Source organism: Neofelis nebulosa, chromosome 6, assembly GCF_028018385.1.
Source record: "Neofelis nebulosa isolate mNeoNeb1 chromosome 6, mNeoNeb1.pri, whole genome shotgun sequence".
Classification (NCBI taxonomy): Eukaryota; Metazoa; Chordata; class Mammalia; order Carnivora; family Felidae; genus Neofelis; species Neofelis nebulosa.
In genome coordinates, this window is record NC_080787.1 from 112,877,781 (window position 1) to 112,898,090 (window position 20,310).

Here is a 20,310-nt window from a genome sequence, read left to right on the forward strand (position 1 = left end):
ATATAAATGTGAGGAAAAAAGGCTTATTAGTCCACCGATACATACTACATTTGACTCTTGGAACATTATCTCCAGTGTCCATAACAAAACCCCAGCTGTCTATAAAAGTTGCTCAGAAACAGCTTCTAAAGGATGTCAGTTTATGCAAATATAATCTAAAGGCTCTCCTGCAAGAAAAGACTTTGAAATGTAGTTAGGTCCTAGAACTTTGTCTTAGTGGGAGATGAGGTATAGGTATCCTGTACCAAATTAGAAAGCATTCTGTTCCCTAAAGTACTGTGATACTAAAGAAGGCATATTTGTGCCAGTAAAAGATTTTAACTGCATTATGATAATACTATAGTGACTATATTTGAAGTAAAGATTTTCAGGGGGGAGGAAAAGCTTAAAAATTCTTACCTTCTTCCATGCTTTTGCTATAGACTCATGCAAACTATAAGGAATTAACACCTGTAAGCCTTCACATGTACCATATATTTGACGACACACAGAAATAAAAGCTCCTTTAACCACAGGCAACATTTCCGAACCAGAAAAAATAGAAATGTCTTCATCAAGAAGTTTTTTCGAAAACTGGGCAATTATATGAGCACCTGTAGAACTAAAACATGATACTAAAGTTATTCCAAGGTTATAAATCATCACCTCATCAAGTACTACCAAAAAAGTCGAATTGTATCATAAACTTTGCATTTGCTTGGCTTCCCATTTAGTCCTCTAGCTTTTCTTGGACATGTCAATATTCCTGTTCCCACCCATGTACAGATAGGTGTCTAATAATTAGCAGTTTCAGGAGACTAGAAGGAAAGAACATACAGATAGGAAAAAGCAAAACTATACACTTAACAGGTTATAGACACCATGGGTCCCGGGCCATATGGAACTTCACTTGATTATAGTGAAAACAAAATCCTGAGTTCCCCTGCCATTAATAGGATGTAGCTCCTGTATTTCAGAATCTCAGACACATTAATAGTAATAACAGATAAGGAAAACATAGTAAATGTTTAATATGCCAAGTACTGTTCTAAATATTTCAAATGTATTAATCCATTTAATCCTCACAATAACCCTATAAACTATACTCTTCATTTTTTAAACAGATAAACAAATAAAGTTAAGGCTTACAGGAATTAAATAACTTGAACAATACCACAAGGCTTGTCAGAGATGGAGCCAGGCCTCAAACCCAGGATATCTAGCTCCACAGCAGCACACGTTTAGTCTTTCTAGCTTTAGGATAGGGCCTTCCATGTACCCCTCCATACATCTTTAACAGTTACTAACATTTTGCCAGTCTTGTTTTATATATCCTGACCTCCCCCTCTGCCCACCTCTACTGAAATATTATATGCTACATCCCAGACATCATTTTACCTAGTGTACATCTTTAACTGACAAAGGTTTCTATGTTATATGCCAATACCCCACCAAACTATGATTCTTTAATCTATCTGATAGTCCACCCATATCAAGATTTTCCTAATTGTCGTAAGGCTGTCCTTATAACAGGTTTGTATAAATCAAAATTCAAACAAGTTTCATGCAGTGCATGAGGTTATTGTATTATTTAGGCTCCCTCTTTCTTTTTTTTTTTTTTTTTTTTACCTATGCCAATGATTTGGAGAAATGAAGTTATTTTTCCTATCCATACTATTATTTGGATAACTGCTTCCTTATGGTGTTATTTAATGTGTTCCTCTACTTCCCCATAATTTCCGTAAGTTGATAATTATATCTAGAGGCCTAAGGTTCAATTTCTTTTTTTCCCGGAAAAAATAACTTTATAGGTGGTTGCTACTGTGTACCTCCGACTGCATCATGAGACACATATTGTTGTCCTAATTTTGGTGGTGCTAAAAATCAACTGGTCAGATGGTAGAAGCCTGAGCTCTCCAGTAGGAAGTCCTCCTCTCATCAAGCCATTCACCTAATGGTTTTAGCATCAATTCAGGATAATTTCCTAAATGAACTATTTCATTAGGAATTACCAAATGGTGATTTCTAATTATCTTGCATTTATTAACTAAAAGCTTTCTATGAAGAATTTTATCTTCAGTAACTTAATAGTTATATTAAAATACAATTGGTACAAGAAAGAATAAAAAAACACGTCTGAATTTTTTTAATCAATTTACAAAATGAGTTGGTGTCCTCACAACTTCAATGGGTAACTGACGAGGTTTTCTTTAATTTTAGTATGTTTTTTAAAACTATGTTTGTATGCTTTATGTATGTTAACCATTGAAGTAACTATTTTTTTAATTCTTAAATTATCCATCTTCAATTAGTAGGAGGCCCCTTCTGGTACCTTGGGGTACTTTCGACACATCATCTTTAGTCTTTGATAATTTCCTTACTTTCTAGAATGGTAAGATATCCCAGGATCACCTTGCACATTTCCCAACCCAACCCAGAAACAACTACCTTCAAGGAGCCCTTCCTCCTTTTGTGGTTGGGGGGCGGGGGGCGGGGGGAGGGGGAACCTTACATATTTAGAGACCACAGTCTGCTAAGGGGTTATCATTACTTCTAGCCTGTCAGTACTAAGAAAAGTATAATTTATGGGGTGACTGGGTGGCTCAGTTGAGCATCCAACTTCGGCTCAGGTCATGATCTCACAGGTCATGGGTTCAAGCCCCACGTTGAGCTCTGGGCTGACAGCTCAGAGGCTGGAGCCTGCTTCTGACTCAGTCTCCCTCTCTCTCTGCCCCTCCCCTGCTCACACACTGTCTCCCTCTTTCTCTCAAAAATAAGTAAATATCAAAAAAAATTTTTTTAAAGAATAATTTAAGAGAAATATTTATTTCCATTATGAATTTAAATTTCAATTAATATATTTTATATTTACATAAATTTAATTTTATATATAATTTTATATATAAATTTAAATATAAATTTAATTTTAATTTAACATATATTAAATTAATATATGTTATTTTATAAATATAAATTTAATATCATATTTTTGTTGAAATTCTAGTTTCTTATGATGCTAATTACTTATTTGCTTTATTTAGAATATGGGCATAATAGTTTCAGAATATATTAAAGGCAGATTAAGATTATTTTTGTGATTTTTTTTTTTTTTAACCCTATATATCCCACTAGAAATGTTCAAATCAGGTCACTTTGAAGTAATTTTTTGCATGGGTAGGTAACTAACTTGATTGGTAGTTAAATGCTCTTATTTCCGTTTGTTTTAATTTCTTCAAAATTTGAACTCTTCTTTTTAACTTTTACATTTAGCATATAAATCAGATACATGATTCCAAAGTCAAATCTAGATCCAATCAAGGTACATGTCTTACCTTTCTACCTCCCCATCCACATGCTTTTCTCCCTTCCTCGAAAACTATTATTTTTCAGTTTACCCTTTCATCGCTCCTTTTGAAAAATATCAACAAATATGTTTTTGTTTATTCATATTCTATTCATATAAAAGGTAGCATTCTATAAACATTCTTTTGTTTTGTCTGTTCACTTAACATATTCTGAAGACAACTCCACAGCAATACATAAAAAATTCCATGTTCCCACTGCAGAGCTAAGTGTTCCTTTGTGCAAACATAATTTAATCAACCAGTCTCTTGTTACTGGACATTTGAGACGATTCCAAGTCTTTGGCCAATATAAATAATAATATCAGAAACAACCACTGAACAATGGGGAGTCAGAAGAAATGGACATTTTATGTCTTACCTGTTTAACTTCAATTAAGGAAAACTTTTTAAAAAATGTAGAAATCCTAATAACTGGGAAAAAACTAATTATATAATTAAATGTCTATATAGCAAAAAAAGACAAAAATCAAAACAAAAAAACTGAAATAGGGAAGTGATGGACAATAAAAAGAAACTTTAGAACTCGTGACAAAAGGTTAGTCTTTCTCATTTTACAAAAGAATTGTTATCTGTATAGAAAAATACTTCCAGTTGAGTATGGCAGATTGAACACCTACACTCATATCTGCACCCTCTTAAAATACTAAAATGTAAAATAAACAGAATTTTCAGAAGGCTTTTATAGCTGTCAAGAAGAAAAGAAAGGATGTGATATTAACAATTTTTTATACTCTAGAATGTGAAAAAAACAAGAAGTAATTCAGGACCTGGAAAAACTGAATGATCAGCCACAATACAGAAAACAGAACACAATTTATTTCATCAAACCTCTCAAAAAACTGAAATTGTCGGAACCAAGCATCTCTGGAGTTGGAGACAGAAGTGAGACTGAAAACAGACGAAATGCCTGAAAGTCAACTTAAAAAGAACTTCACCCAGGGGCACCTGGATGGCTCAGTCAGTTGGGCGTCCAGCTCTTTATTTCAGCTCAGGTCATGATCTCACAGTTCATGAGATTGAGCCCGTGTCAGTCTCTGTGCTGGCCATAAAGAGCTGGCATGGGAGAGCTCTCTCTCCTCCTCTCTCTGCCCCTCCCTCACTCTCTCTCAAATAAATAAACTTACTTTTTAAAAAAGTACCACGGAGCTATCAAAAATAGTGTTTCATTCATCATCTAGGAAGATGCTCATGGTTACACATAGGAAAACTGAATAATGTACATGACATTTTTATGAAGAGAAACAAAAATTCTAGTTATGAATGTACGTTTTATACATCATTATTATAAGTGCAGAGAAGGTCTAAAAGCATAACAAAAATACCATTGGTTAAGCCAGAGATGGAACTGAGCGAGGGTAGCTTTTTCCATTGTGCACTTTTGTGTGGTTTGACTGGAATCAATCATGGGTGGTCTTAGAAGTCTGAAAAAGTACAAGGAGCAAAAACATCCCATATGGGATGAATCCTCCTATTCTTATTTTGAAGTTATTGACATCAGGCCTACTCTGCCTGTATAGTCCACAATCCTGGTTACTACTAGAATCTGGAGATCATCTACTATGTTGTTAGTGGCTCATCAGAATCTAACTATCTAGAATAGTTACCCTGATTTTCATTATTACACATTGCATAACCTTTTGGAAACTTTGAATTAGATTGAGACAATATGCTAAAAATTCCACAAATTTAAAGCATACACATGTACCTTTTTTCTCCAGAAGAGTTCATATTTTCTCCATAAAGAAGTAAGGTAAGTCCTTCTTCTATAGACGCTATTCTTGCCAATATATCAGCTATGTGAATTAAAGCGGTTTCAGAGCAATTTGGAGCAGTCTGTACATTAAAAAGATAACAAATCATAATTTTATGACATGTTAATACATCACAAACTAAAACTCAAGGGGGGTAGTGTAGTCTAACAAAGTTATATTACCACAACAAAAAGAGAGTTAATGATTGTTTGGTTGTGAATTATGTCTGAATTAAATGTGTCATTAGATTATATTCACTTAGCACAGTTGATAAGACAAATATATACAGGCTTTTTACCCGAACCAGTTATTGTTTATGAACACAGTTGAGGGACCTGCTGTTCCCATTACAGTTTTATATATAATTCTATTTGACAGATGCAGTAGCTCCTCTATTTCCACTTTGCTCTTTACTTCCCACTCACTGGATTCCTGAATATCTAAACTAATTTTTTTATATATGGTTTCTAACAAACTGCCATCATTTCTAAGGAACATCACCCCTTCCTGCAACTGGCTGGGTCATAAATTATAGGTCTGAGTAAGGACAAGCAATTCATGGGATGGCCAATAGTGAATGATGTCATCTAATGAGGAAAACATGGCCTGAACCAATCATATTTCTTCACTTTTAATTGTAAATAGAAATACTAAAAATATCTTTGCAAATTAGTACAAGGCAAATACTAGAGTCATATTAATGCTGGAGCCCATCTGGAAGTCTAAGTCTACTAAAATTCTGTTCTCTCTGGGGCCGACCTACTTGTCTGTACCTGCACAGCTGCCAATACACATATTCTCTATAAGAAATCTGAGTATCTAAACATTGCAACCAACATATCCTAATAAATTCAGTGAGTTAGCTTAACTAAGGAGTCAGGTATATTCACCTGAATATTTCATAATTATATTAGGCATTATTATACTATCTCTTACTTTCATATTAAGTATCTTTCTTAAAACAACTTCTCTGCCTGGAATACTTTCCTTCTCTCATACATACACCTTCTTTTAAAGAAAAAAAAAATTTTTTTTTAAGTAATCTGTCTACCCAACATGGGGCTCAAATTTACAACCCTGAACTCTACTTACTGAATCAGTCAGGCGCCCCCCTTACATACACCTTCTTAAACCTTTCTGCTCCTCATTCAGTATTTTAACAGTTTGTCTTTCCTATTAGAGTACGCTCCTTCAAAGAAAGGTATAGGTCTTAATCTCTTCTATATTTCAAACACCTAGCACAAGCCAGTGATACAGTACTGGCTCAATGAGTGATGCTGAATGTTTTAATGTAAATACAGAATGTCTACCATGTGCCAGAGGGCTGCTTCTTACTCTCAAGAATAATTCCAATGTAAGTACAGAAGTACATAACATGAGAATATAAGAGAAAGAAAGCTTTTCCAGGGAGAACTAGAAGTTTTAGGAGAAAAAAAAAATAAACTATGGTCTGAAGAAAGGAAGACCACCTAGACCACTACTTTCCAGGGCAAGGGGAAAGCATACAAACATAGGGAAATATTGAAACCTTGTTCAAAAAATGCAAATAATCTCTTATAACTAAAATACATGGGAAAAAATAGGTAGGACACAACAGAAAACTTGACTAATGTCTAGTTAGACAGTCTGAAATGTATCTAGCAAGGAACAAGCAGGAAAACACCGTGACAGTCTTAGTGGCAATACAGAGGACAGGCTAGAAAGGTGAAAGACTAGAAAAAAAAATTAGAAAATTATTTCAGTATTCCAAGCAAGGGATTATCAGAGCTTAAACAAAATCAGTAGCAGCAGGGATTAAAAGACATACATGGATTTTAGAGATATGTAGGAAAACAAGTCTTTAGGGCTTAATTACCAATGGAATGAAAAAAATGAGGAAGGAGTCTAGATATATAGCAGTCCTACTTACCACGCAGGGAAATGCAAGGAAGCTTAAACAAACTGAGCAAGAACAAAAAAAAAGAGAGAGAGAGAGAGAGAGAGAAAAGAAGTGACAAGCCAAAAACTAATTTTTTGAAAATGCGAGTTTGATTTTCACATGGAATAATTCAAAAAAGGTGTTCAACAGGCATCTAAAGACAAATCTGGAGCTGAAGAGATCTAAATTTAGAAGTTAACAGGGGCTCCAGGGTGGCTCAGTCAGTTAAGCTTCTGACTCCTAATTTCAGCTCAGATCATGATCTCAAGGTTTGTGAAATCGAGCCCCACGTTGGGCTCCACGTTGTCAGCATGGGGCCTGATTGGGATTCTCTCTCTCCTTCCCTCTCTGCCCCTCCCCTGCTCACATGCATATGCTCTTTCTCAAAAATAAACCTTTTTAAAAGAAAAAAAAAAAGTTAACTATGCATCTAATCATCAGAATTGGAGGAAATCACCTAGGAAAAGTGTACTGAGAGAAAAGAAAGTGAACCAGATTCTGACTCACTGAAGACAGCAGAGACCTAGAAGGGGAGCCCTCAGAGGTGACAGAGAAGGAATCATTAGAAAGACAGGGATAAGAGTAATATATAGGACTTTAGGAAAGCCAGGTCAACAATTCTAGAAGTGGTCTACTGTGTTAATAATAATAGGTAAATAACAGTCTGAAAAGTGGTCAGTAATTAGTTACAGGTTTAAGAAGTTATGAGCAACTGCAATCAAAGTAAGCATCAATGATGTAGTGGAGGTAAGATCATAATACGATGTTTGGAAACATGATGGAATAGAGGGAGCCAGGATAACAATGGCAGTCCAACATAATTAAAAGCTATTGTTAAAGAGACCAGATATTAGGTGGTAGCTAAAGACGTGCACTGATGATCAAGAGTTTTTCTCATCCCAACTATGAGACAGATTCAGGCATATTTATAGGGAAAGGAAAGAAGCCAAAGGAACATAAAAAGTTGAAGATATATGAAAGCAAAGACAAACAAAAACTCTGACACAAAATCCAAAAGCACATTTCTCAGCTCTGGTATATGGTTTATATTTCATATTACTATTGCTATTATTTATTACATTATTATATTATATACATTAAACTGTATTAGGAATTCTACTGGTTGTTCTCTATTTATCTTCCTAAGGCTGACCATAAAAATCAAAATTCTATCCCCTTAATTTCCTAGAATCCCATACTTTGTATCACATTCACATAAGTGTTTAATGTTTTCTGAATGAACAATGAAGAATGAATACATAGATGGGTAAACAGTTCCCAGCCACTGAGGGGTGGGCAAAGGAGATGAAAACAGTAAAAACACTACAAAACACAGACCTAGAAGGGCAAAACCTTTAGCCTATTAAGATTTAAGTCATTCTCCCCAAAACTTAAGTCACAGAAGTGGACATATAGCAGTATTGGTAGTGATACCAATTCTGCCACCTGTTAAATGTGTAAATTTAAAATTCCTCTGACCTTGAGTAATTTACTTCTTTCAGCCTCAGTTGTAAGCATTAAATTATATAACGTAAAGAAACAGTCCATACAAAATGTAAAGAGATATGAACATCCCAGTTCTGAACATGTAGAAGTTTTTTTTCTAAAATATTATTTCTTCATATAAAACAGAGCTGACTCTTCAGAAAAATAATCTAAAGGCTATAAAATTACTATCAAAACAAAACATTCACAAGATTTACTAATTTTACAAGACAAATAGCTTAATAACTTCTCTCAATCCTTATAATCAGATCTAGGCCTGACTAGAAAAAAAATTAAGATGTTATATGTATTTTCCCCCTACACTGTCAATAATGAATAAATCAATGTATTTATGTATTTGTAAATACATAAATATTTATGTAAACTATGTAAACTATGATTTAATAGTAAATAAAAATTTATGTCAGCATAAAAGCATATAGGGAAAGATGATATAATAAATATTTCAAATACATGAAATTTAGAAATAAAGTCCCACTGAATATTCCCTAATACCCATTTAAGAGACCCTTTTTAGTAAATACCAACCTTAGTTCCTTTCATTAAGTTATGAATAGGCTGAAGAAGTGCCTCAACCACAATGTTGTTATACAAGCATTCAATTGCACATTCTTTCTGATCACAGAGTATCTGAAGAACTTCAGTCACCATACTTGCAGGAGAGTAATTATCTGATAAAATAACAGTTCTTTTAGAAATTAGAACTTTAAACATTAAGAACTTAATATAGTTTATTTATGAGTTAGCACTGCTGTTCCAAAAAGATCAACAAAGTTAAATAGTTAAAAACAATTACCCAATTCAATGCCCAAAGGATGATGTATTGCCAAATCATAACCTGAAACCTAGAGGAAGATCAATTAGCTTAATATATCCTCAAGTTAATTTTAAAGAAGTGAATGACAAATCTGAATTCTGAGAAACAACAGAAGATCATCTGCTATTTGACATTAAATCACTGCTTAACAGTAAGGACGTGGTATGAAACAAATTTACAACTTTTCTCCTCCCAGCAAACATTTACTTGTATTCACTTTTTCTTTTTCTTAAAATATGCATTCAAGTGTTCATCCTGGTAGAAAATTAGAGTAAAATATAATCACCAAAAATGCAAGAAGGGGAGAAAATTCCTCAAATACTAATATACTACTACTTATATATATTACCATAAAACCAGTGAAATGAATGAGCACTGTAAGGATTCTCCTTCAAAATATGTACAAAAAAACCCACAAATATATATAAATCTAACAAATGGAATAGTCACTAAAGTGAGTATGATATTTTTTGGTTTCATAAATCAATATATTTTCAGGTTATTTGACCTAATATACTCACAAAATACTGTTTTACAAGAAAGTAAGGAACCAAAAGTTAATGGCATAAGGTTTTAAGACAGAATATTAAAAGTAACACCAAAATTCTTAATTTATGTTACAATATTCTTTACTCCCTGAACACACTAAGACTTCAAGTCAACACTTGACAAAAATAAATGAAAAGTGATCTTTTTCAATCAGTTCCAGACCCTGTTTGCAATGAAAGATATTACTGATGAGCACACAGCCATTTACTCATTCATTCATTCTTTTATCTACTTACCAGTGCCTACTATGTGTCAGACATTGTGCTAGGCACTGTAGACATGCATAACTAAGACAAAAAATAGAAAAAAAAAAGTCCACTAGATGGTAAATCAAGCTACTGACAAGTAATTATAAGAAGGAACATTTTTAACATAAAAGAAACACAGTATGTTGTAGGAGCACTAAGCAGGGGGACCTAAGCTAATCTTTATAACACGGAAATGCTATAAAGGCAGAAAGAAGTTTGAGAGCCACTGTTAAGACTAATAAGCTGGTATAACTGCATAAATGAAACATACTAATTAATTGGTAGCTGCATTTAGCACTAACATATATGGCCAAAATTTGTTTTCCCTTTGATTAACTTGAACTCAGAATTTTGCCAGCATTTCTACGGTAACTTCCAGGCTTAGAACATTGACTAAGAGTCATTTTATTAAAAAATGAAGTTTTTGTTTTTGCTCTATTCTTTAATAAGAGAAGATCTGAAGTTTTTAATGTGACCTAAAACAAGCAGGCTGATCAAAACATCAGAAAAGTATAAAGGACAGAAAACAGCAAAGAAGAACACATTAGTACCTATCAATCAAACTTCCTTTAATAGCATTTCTTAAGAATGACATTAAAATTCTAGCAAAATTGATTCTACATAAGAAGGAAATAAATTAGGAATATCTTAAAACATCAATAAACAAAATTAGATTTCATGGTTTACTCCAGGATCAATGTGATTTGTTATGAATAATACTGCATCTTAGGAAACCTCTTTACCAAACTAGGTCAGTCACTCAAAACATCTAGACAACAGAATATTAAGTATTTTTAGATATTTCTATTACTCTATTTAAAATAGAAGCAGAATTACCTAGATGTGCAGCAGATGTCATCTTTGGACAACTTGGTGAGTAATAGATAAGTTGGGTAAACAAAACCACAAGATCTGTAAGGGATACTAAATCTTCAAAAAGGAGAAAGAAAAAGATTATTTTCTAGTATATATTTACAACTTAAAAAAATTTAACTGAGTTTCCCATCCTCCTGAATTTTCAGAGATTGTGGTAAAATCAGTGAGAAGCGGGCTAGAACCCAAGACAGAAGACTCCAGAAAAACAAACTGCCTAATCTGTTTTGTCTAATGGCAAGTTAAAAGATGGCAAGGAAAATAATACAGTAGGTGCTATGTGAAGCTTTACCATTGATGTTGGACCAGTCACTTAATATAAACCTACCACAGGAAGATCTATCAATCTGATCAGGACTATGAATTTATTAGGAATGATAAAATTCAGCTTAATGTGTTAGTCCAGCCAACTTATCTATATAGAACTGTGAAACAGGTGTCCAACTTTTTCTAGTAAATATTTTAGGCTTAGTGGCCAAAGTGTTTCTGGTTCTGTTACAAATATGAAATTCTGATGTTGTAGCACTAAAGTAGCCACAGATAATCTGCAAATGAACAATTATGGTAATTTTCCAATAAGACTTTGCATCAAAAGTGACCATCACAAAATTTTAATTTTATTTCACAGGTCACAAAATATTCTTGTAAGAATATAGAAACCATTCTTAGCTGATGAGCCATACAAAACAGTGCCAGACTTGGCCCGTGGGCTGTAATTCACCAAGCCCTGATGCAGAATCGTTACCTAAAGATTCTAGTGAACACACACGTAAAACTTAAATGCTGACATACACTAATACAGTAGAATAGAGCTCTCAAAACTGAATTTTGAGATGGCCTGTGACATTTGATAGGCCAAAAAGTCGATGTTAAAAGTCAACATAAAGTGCTAAATTATAGATGACAGACATATAAACTTCAGTTAAATACCTACAATAACATCACAGATTGTTTATTAATCTATTTCTGTAAAGTTCAATAATAACCCATAAAAATGGCAGCTCTTATCTTGAAAGTCCATTCTCTAAGTGCTCATTTATGCCTCGAGTTACACGTCCACAGAATATACAAGTACATAAAACAGTTTCTGTCAAGGAGCTCACAGCCAGCATAACCAAGGAGAAAAACTTAAGTAAAACAACTAGAGAACAGTACAGAAGTGTTCAAAGTGAAGATACTCCGTAACAGAATTGGCAAACAATAGCATTTATGGCCTAATTTTATAAGGCTTGCAAGCTAAAAATGTTTTGTTTTGTTTTACACTTTTCAAGGTACGTAAAGTGTGTCAAGGATCCCCCAAACCATGCCTAGATTCAGTGATTTGCTAGGAGGACTCAATATATAGTTGTACTGCCAGCTACAATTTATCACAACAAAAGGATACAAAGCAAAAATGCATGAGGTGAAGTCCAAAACAAACCAGGTGCAAACATACAAGGGTCTTCTCCCAGTGGAGTCACACAAAATACACTTAATTCTTCCAACAACAAACTGTGACAACACATGTGAAATGCTGGCTACCAACAAGCTCCCTAGAGACTCCGTGCCCAAGCTTTCCATGGGGGCTGATGACGCAAGCACCTTCTGCGTAGCACATACCAGGATTCCAGACTCCCAGAATGAAAGCAAATGTTCAGCATGAACTATACTACGTGTGCAAAGCGTTTACGTAGGCACAGCGGACCACTCTTAACAGTTCTGGGAACAGTGAGAAATCCAAGTTCCCACATGCGAGCTAGAGTGAAACCTTGCAAGAAGGCCTTCCTAAGGATAGAGTCTCAGGCATGCTGTGATCATTATTTTGCACAAATGAGCAAGTGTATAAACAAATATACAGGATATTCAACAAAGACAGTATGTGGCTCACAAAACCAAAATTACTTGCTATCTGGCACATTATAGAAAAAGTTTGCTGATCTCTCGACTATATTCCTAGTATAAAGTTTTAAAGGAGGCAAAATAATAGCATGTGCTGAAGTTGATGGAGAAAACTTTAAAAATAGGGCTTAGGGTAACATAGTAATATATTAAATGGTACAGGGCTTTGCAGTTTATAGAACAGTATTGTGGAGGTGCCTGGGTGGCTCAGTCAGTTGAGTGCCTGACTCTTGGTTTCAGCTCAGGTCTTGATTCCCCAGGTGGTGGGATCGAGCCCTGCATTGGGCTCTGTGCTGAGCATGGAGCCTGCTTGGGATATTCCCTCCCTCCCTGCTCCTCTCCTCTCCCCAATTTGTGCTCATGCTTACTCGCTGTCTCTAAAATAAAACAAAAACACAAATACAGTATTCTGAAAACTCATCTCTGACCATCACAAAAATTGTATGAGCTCAGCATCACTGATATTATTCCATTTTTATAGCGTAAAAAAACAATGGTTATATGATTTTCCCCAAAGGTCACAGCCAGTTTATAAGAGAACTATAATTTAAATGAGGTCTTCTAGTTCTGAATCCAGATCTGGATTGTTCAGTACATCTAGGATTTTGAAAGACAGGGGGAAATAAGGGAAGCAATAAAGGCTGAACAGAAAAAACTATAATGTAAGGAAAAGCACATACTGAAAAAAGGAATTGTAACACTTAAAGGTGTACAAGCCATCAGTAGACTAAAAACCATGTTGCTACACACCCTAGAAGACACCATGCAAAATCTCCAAAGTTCAGCAATTCATAGCTCAACCACCTTACCAGCTAAACATATTTGTTTCTCCTAATTGTACATACCTTTTCTATTCTTCAGCTTTATAGGAAATAACCGTCTGCCTTGTGTATAGATCAATAATCTTCCTAAAAGGCACAGTGAGTGAATGAAATAAATATATTGTAATTCTTGTCCTGAGTAGTAGAAGGTTTTCTGTTTGTTCCCTTAAAAGAGAAGCAAACAAATACATTTATTTTAATGTATTTTTTAGATAGTACCTATCTTCATTCCCTTCTGAACATTAAACAGGGTTGCAGTCTATAATGAAGACTCTGATGGTATAAAAAAAAAAAAAAAAGTTAATTATCTTTCCTAATATCCTATAACACCTAAATCTCTGCGGAAAAGCATTCATCACAAATTTAAGCTCAGGAAAGTGTAACATGCATACAGTGTTCATTCCAAAATAGCATAGGATTGTCAGAGTTATCACCTGTTATCAAGAGGAACTCCAAAAATAAGAAAGGGAGAAAGTCATTAGAAAATATCACTGTTTAGGGGCGCCTGGGTGGCTCAGTCGGTTAAGCATCCAACTTCAGCTCAGGTCACGATCTCACGGTCCGTGAGTTCGAGCCCCGCATCAGGCTCTGGGCTGATGGCTTGGAACCTGGACCCTGCTTCCGATTCTGTGTCTCCCTCTCTCTCTGCCCCTCCCCCGTTCATGCTCTGTCTCTCTCTGTCCCAAAAATAAATAAACGTTAAAAAAAAAAAAAAAAAATTTAAAAAAAAAAAAAAAAGAAAAGAAAATATCACTGTTTAAATTCTACCAATTAAAAGTTAATACTATGAAGACTATTTATAACCATGTTAGTAAATAAAATTAGAATCTGTAAAATATATACACCTAAAATATATCATTCATTCATTCATTCATTCATCCATCCACACACTCAAGATCTCCTCAGTATCTGTCTTATATAAGACCTCGAACTATCTGATGTCAAAGAACAGTAAGAAACATGAAACTGGGCTTCCAATTCAGAGTACAGCAAATAGTCTAGTATGACCAGAGCTTGAGGAGGACAAGTGGCAGAGACAAGAGGTTAGCTGGTAGCAGGGGCAGATCACAGAGGACTAAGCTGCAGAAGGAATATGGGTTTTATTATAGAGGCAACTGAAATGATATTAAAGGGTTGTAAGCATGAAAGTAATCAAATATGCATGTGAAAAACTAACCCTGATGATAGCATAAAAGATAGATGGAAGAAGGCAAAGGCGTGAAATAAAACTAAAAACATCATGAGCAAAAGCATCAACAACAAAAATGGAGAAGAGCAGAAAGATAAATGTATAGAAAATTAAATCAATAGGTAGGCCTTATACAGAACTACATGTGGACTGTGAAATAACAACAAAATCTTCAAGTTACTAACTCAACATCTGTGTAGACAGTGAATTTTTATTCTATTTAAGTAATTCTAAAGGGGAAAAGAGGGAGAAACCAGTAAAGATACAGAAGAAAGTGATTTTAGTCCTTGACATTTTAACATTAAAGTGCCCATGGAGCACCCAGAGATATTATAAGTATGATATAAGCATATGAATTTGAAATTCAGAAAAGTGGTGGACTGAAATATCAGGGTCATCATACACGTATGTAGTACTTGAAACCATGATCCCCCAAGAGAGAACAGGTAGACTAAGAGGAGGAAAACAAGAGCAAAGGGCGAGTGCTCAGAGCACCTGGGTGGCTCAGTTGGTTAAGCGTCCAACTTTGGCTCAAGTCATGAACTCAAGGTTTGTGGATTCGAGCCCCATGTTGGGCTCTGTGCTGACAGCTCAGAGCCTGGAGCCTGCTTTGGATTCTGTCTCCCTCTCTCTCTGTTCCTCCCTCGCTCTCTCTCAAAAGTGAATAAACATTAAAAAAAAAAAAAAAAAAAGCAAAGGGCAAAACCCTTGTGGGTACAAACATACCAAAAAAAAGAGGCTTTCCAGTGAAATTATGATTCCTCACAACGATGAGAAAATATAAGAAAGAATGGTTGAAAAGTAAATAGGAGGTAAAGAAATGGGGCCTGGATATATTTAGGATACTTAGAAGAGTTTTCTCTGCAGGGAAGCAGGGAAGTAAGATACAGGTGAACTGTTCAGGTTTCTATTTGAAAGATACATAAGCAGGTTCAGAGCATGCAGGGGAAGGTACCAACAAAAAGGGAGACACAATAACAAGCGAAGCAATGTCCCCTTTCTAAAACAGGAACAAAACCCCAAAGAACATCAGAGAGGAACAAAATCAAGAACAAAGATCAATCTGGAAAAGAATACTTCTTCAGTGCAGCCCAAAGAAAGGGAATATTGATAAGGACATATAAACATGCATTGTATGCTTAGAAGAAGGACATCTGGGGAATTCATCTCTGTAAAGTCCTGCTTTTCTTAGTGAAGTGGGATGCAAGGTCTCCTCTTGAGAGAAAAGTAGGCCAGAGCAGAGCAGGGCCCATGCTAAAACTGGCGAAAGCTTGCAATAACTATTATGGACACTGCAGAAAGAAAATCTAAGAGGATGCAATAAGCATAGTAGCTATGGTTAGAAAAGTATGTATGTGCACTAATTATATCACTAATGCTGTCTGCTCAATTTCCTGAAGACCAAAGAAGATGAAAGACAGAACTGATCTAAAGACAAGCAACTGCAGACAAGAAACTCAGAGAAAGAGCAAGGATTTTGAAAGCAATGGTGGGGGCGGGCGAGACATGAAGCATCCCAGGTCTTCACTAGATAGGGAAGAGAGTAAATTCATGATGTCCTGGTAGATAGTAGGGAGAGAAAAAAAAAAAAAAAAGCCCTAAAGTATTTTAATACCAAGAAATTTTTTAAATACATAAATTTAAAAGGAGAGAGGTTTATATAAACTTATCTTTTTCCTTCTCTTGAAGAATAAATTCTAGCTCCTGTACTTCCTCCTCTAGTACAAAATGCTAGTTTTTGAAACCCACTAATTACAGGTCTTTGACCATTTTTTCTTGCTTGAGTTATAGAATTTACCTGAAGATAAAAAAATAAGATCTTCATATTCTCAGAGTACTATTTGCTTAGAGAAGCGACATAAGAGAATGATAAAAGATTAACAGAAGTATATAGACACTGGTATGCAGAAAAATCTTACTATAAAATTATATTCATTTTATTCCTGAGATGAGGTTCAATAGAGCAATTAAGGCCAGATTATGAAACATCTAGGGTATTTTAACTTTTTAAATTATTTTTATTTTTGTAATTTACATCCAAATTAGTTAGCATTTAGTGCAAAAATGATTTCAGGAGTAGATTCCTTAATGCCTCTTACCCATGTAGCCCATCCTCCCCTCCCACAACCCCTCCAGTAACCCTCTGTTCTCCATATTTAAGAGTCTCTTATGTTTTGTCCCCTTCCCAGTTTTTCTATTATTTTTGCTTCCCTTCCTTTATGTTCATCTGTTCTGTGTCTTAAAGTCCTCATATGAGTGAAGTCTTATAATGTTGGTCTTTCTCTAATTTTGCTTAGCATAATACACATCTAGGGTATTTTATAGCTCGGACAGAGTGATAAGCAGAGAGGAATCACAGGGTGGGTTATCTAATAATAAAACAATATTTTACAGAAATGTTCCTCCTCCTAAAGTGCATAAGGACAAATAAATGACTACTATACCAGAGGAAAGAATAAGCAGTATATTATTGCAGTGTAACAGACTAGGACATATACTCTAGTATAAGTTGAAGAACTTCAGATGTAAGAAGAACATCGATAACAGCTCCACATTGGAAATTAAAATTATCATTGTGATGTAGTTTTTAAATTTGTGAAAATATTTTATATTAGCAGAAGTGGTCTGATTTACTATGCTACTAACCATTAAAAATAAGTTACTAAGCTACTAAGCTAAGAGGTCATTTTTAAAAGTATGTAACAGAAAAAAACAATACTTACCACAATGCTTTGAATGACCCAAAATCTCATCGATTTTCATGGCCTCACACAACTCAAAGTACTGAACACACTGCTGAACTGCTGTAGTTATCTAATAAAATAATAACTTATTAATTCTAGAAATTTGTAGCCCCAATTTCAAGTAGTAAAAAAAAAAAAAAAGTTAATCAAGGTTATAAAAATATGCTGAGAAAAATATTTAACAAAAGTATTTAAAATAATACTTTTCCAGTCCACAGAAGCTCAACTTCCCCACTTACATTTTAAGTATGGCATCATTCCGGAAAACACCAAAAATACTTGAAGACCAACAATATTGCTATAACGTCAGTGTAAATGGACAAAGATAGATACATACTTCATAGTGAGAGATGCAAAAGTTCTGTGACCATAACTTTAAGAACGCTCTTGCCAATACCCCTTATAGGTATTGCCTTCGAGACTTGTCTTCCTATCACACCAGCAAAATATGAACTAGATCAAGCCTTCACTTCCATCTCGGATACCAGCACTGATGAAAACTGATAAAGATAAATCTTATAATTCATAGAACAATGACAACAGAAAATGATTTCCAGCCTGTACTGTACCCAGTCATTCTCCTAGGAGTCTCCATTCTACCTCCTTCTCCCATTCTCCCCACATAGACTTTTTCAAATCCCCTCCCCTTTCCCCTGGATGTACCCACTTCCAGTACATGTCCTCTCATTCTAGTTCTCAAAATGGAGGCCACCATGAGATAAGGAGTAATAATTGTTACACTGGCAATAAAGAGATTGTTGATGACCCTGAAAAGATCAGTTTCATGAGAGTTTGGGGAATAAGCCAAACTGTAATGGGGGAAAAAAAAAAAAAAAAAAACCCAACAAAGTAGAGGCAGTTAGTATAACTTTCATTTTCAGGAAGGCTGGCTGTAAAGAAGGAATAAAAAAAATACAGCAACCTTTGGTGTACAAATTAGAGTCAACACTGAATTCTTTTTCAAGTTAGAAGGGCGTGATCATGCTTAGATGTTATTGGAAGAAGCCAGCAGAGAAGAAGAGTTTGACTATACAGGAGAGACAGAGGAGAGTGGATAGAAAAAAAGTATCTAAGAGACAAGCAGACAGAACCTAAGGGGAAGGAAGGATTAAGTTTTCAATGGGAAAAAAGATGAAGATTGTGTGGACAGAGGCAAGTTCATAGTTGTGGTGTCAATGAATTGATGGATTTCCCAGTCTCATTTGCATGGCCTCAGTTTTATGCAGAAAGGAGTTAATATGGCAGGACTTCCATTGTAAGAAATGCCTGCTTGCAAAGTTTGGACCCTGACTTCATCTGGGAGGTTATCTCAAGAGGAAATTCCAAGAACTGATAAGAAGGGCTCTCTGTACCTAAATAGTGTGTACAAACAATGAGATTTATGCTCAACACCTGCTTTCCTTCTGGGAGTCTGAAATCCTGGTATATGCTAGGCAGAAGATACCTACATGATCAATCCCCAATTTAAAAAAAAGGGGTTGGGGGCAGAGTCTTTAATGAGTGTCTCTGGAGGACATTTCACATGAGCTATTATAATGATGCTGGAGGAATTAAGTGGAGTCACATCAGGACTCCACTGTGGGGGACAGAGCAAGAACTCTTGGAAGCTTAAGGTTGGTATCCTTCAGACTTCACCCAAAGCTCCTTTTCCCTATGTCAATTTCTTTGCATACTTTTTCTGTTACAATCATAGCTGAGAGTACAACTATACGTTGAGTCCTACTAGTCCTCCAGCAAATCATCAAATCTGAGGGGTGGTCTTGCGGACCTCCTCCGATATCTGTCTTATCTAAATCAAACTTTAGAGATCCAGATCAAAATGAAACTGCCTCTTGAAAATCTCGATCTCAAACTTGTATAAAATCTAAAGTTTTACCTTTCCCCAAATTCTTCCTATTTTCCTCCTCCTGTGTTACTTCTCTCAATGAATGATATTAATCACTCAATGAAGTCCTTACCCATCCCCTATTTTAAAAACCAAGTCCTCTAAACCCTATATTCTAAAAATAACAGTACTTGGGGTGCCTGGTGGCTCAGTCAGTTAAGCATCTGACTCTTGATTTCAGCTCGGGTCACGATCTCATGGTTCCTGAGTTTGAGCCCTGCATCGGGCTCTGGGCTCACAGCATGTAGCTTGCTTGGGATTCTTTTGTCTCCCTCTTTCTGCCCCTCTTCCTCCTCTTTCTGCCCCTCTTCCTCCTCTCCCTGCCCCTCTTCCTCCTCTCCCTGCCCCTCTTCCTCCTCTTCCTGCCCCTCTTTCTCCCCTCCTCCTCCTTCTTCTCCCTCTCTCTCAAAAATAAATGTAAAAAAAAATAAAAAATAAAAATAAAAATAATAGTACTCCCAAGTCCATATATTTAACCCAATTCATGATGCCACAGCCTAAACTCATGTTTCGTTCATCTTTTGCTTGGATGAATCCTCTTCGTCTTTTTGCTTCAACATTTCTCTATCTTCATCTAGCACCTTCAACCCATTTTCAAAATTTTCCAAAGCCCTAATATAATGTCACTTGAGTACTTAACCTATCAGTGGCTCTAATATAAAAGCCTCTAATATAAAAGCCAATCTCCTAAATTTGACATATTATATAGAAAAACTAAGATCAGACATTAGTTTCATTCTTCTTGGATACCTCCATCCCAGCCATACACACATGCACAAACACAGAA

General features: G+C 35.3%; 1 protein-coding gene across 4 annotated transcripts in view; it reads right to left on the reverse strand.

The window, feature by feature from the left end:
• TBC1D32 (TBC1 domain family member 32) overlaps positions 1 to 20,310 on the reverse strand; it is a 202,075-nt gene that overhangs the window by 135,069 nt on the left and 46,696 nt on the right. For all 4 annotated transcript variants that reach the window (XM_058735121.1, XM_058735122.1, XM_058735118.1 and 1 more), the window contains 6 exons: positions 17,618 to 17,708; positions 13,730 to 13,870; positions 10,971 to 11,063; positions 9,048 to 9,190; positions 5,050 to 5,177; positions 400 to 601 (listed from right to left, as the gene is read on the reverse strand). In XM_058735121.1, coding sequence (XP_058591104.1) covers positions 400 to 601; positions 5,050 to 5,177; positions 9,048 to 9,190; positions 10,971 to 11,063; positions 13,730 to 13,870; positions 17,618 to 17,708 — 798 coding nt within the window. The remainder of the gene's footprint in view (positions 1 to 399; positions 602 to 5,049; positions 5,178 to 9,047; positions 9,191 to 10,970; positions 11,064 to 13,729; positions 13,871 to 17,617; positions 17,709 to 20,310) is intronic.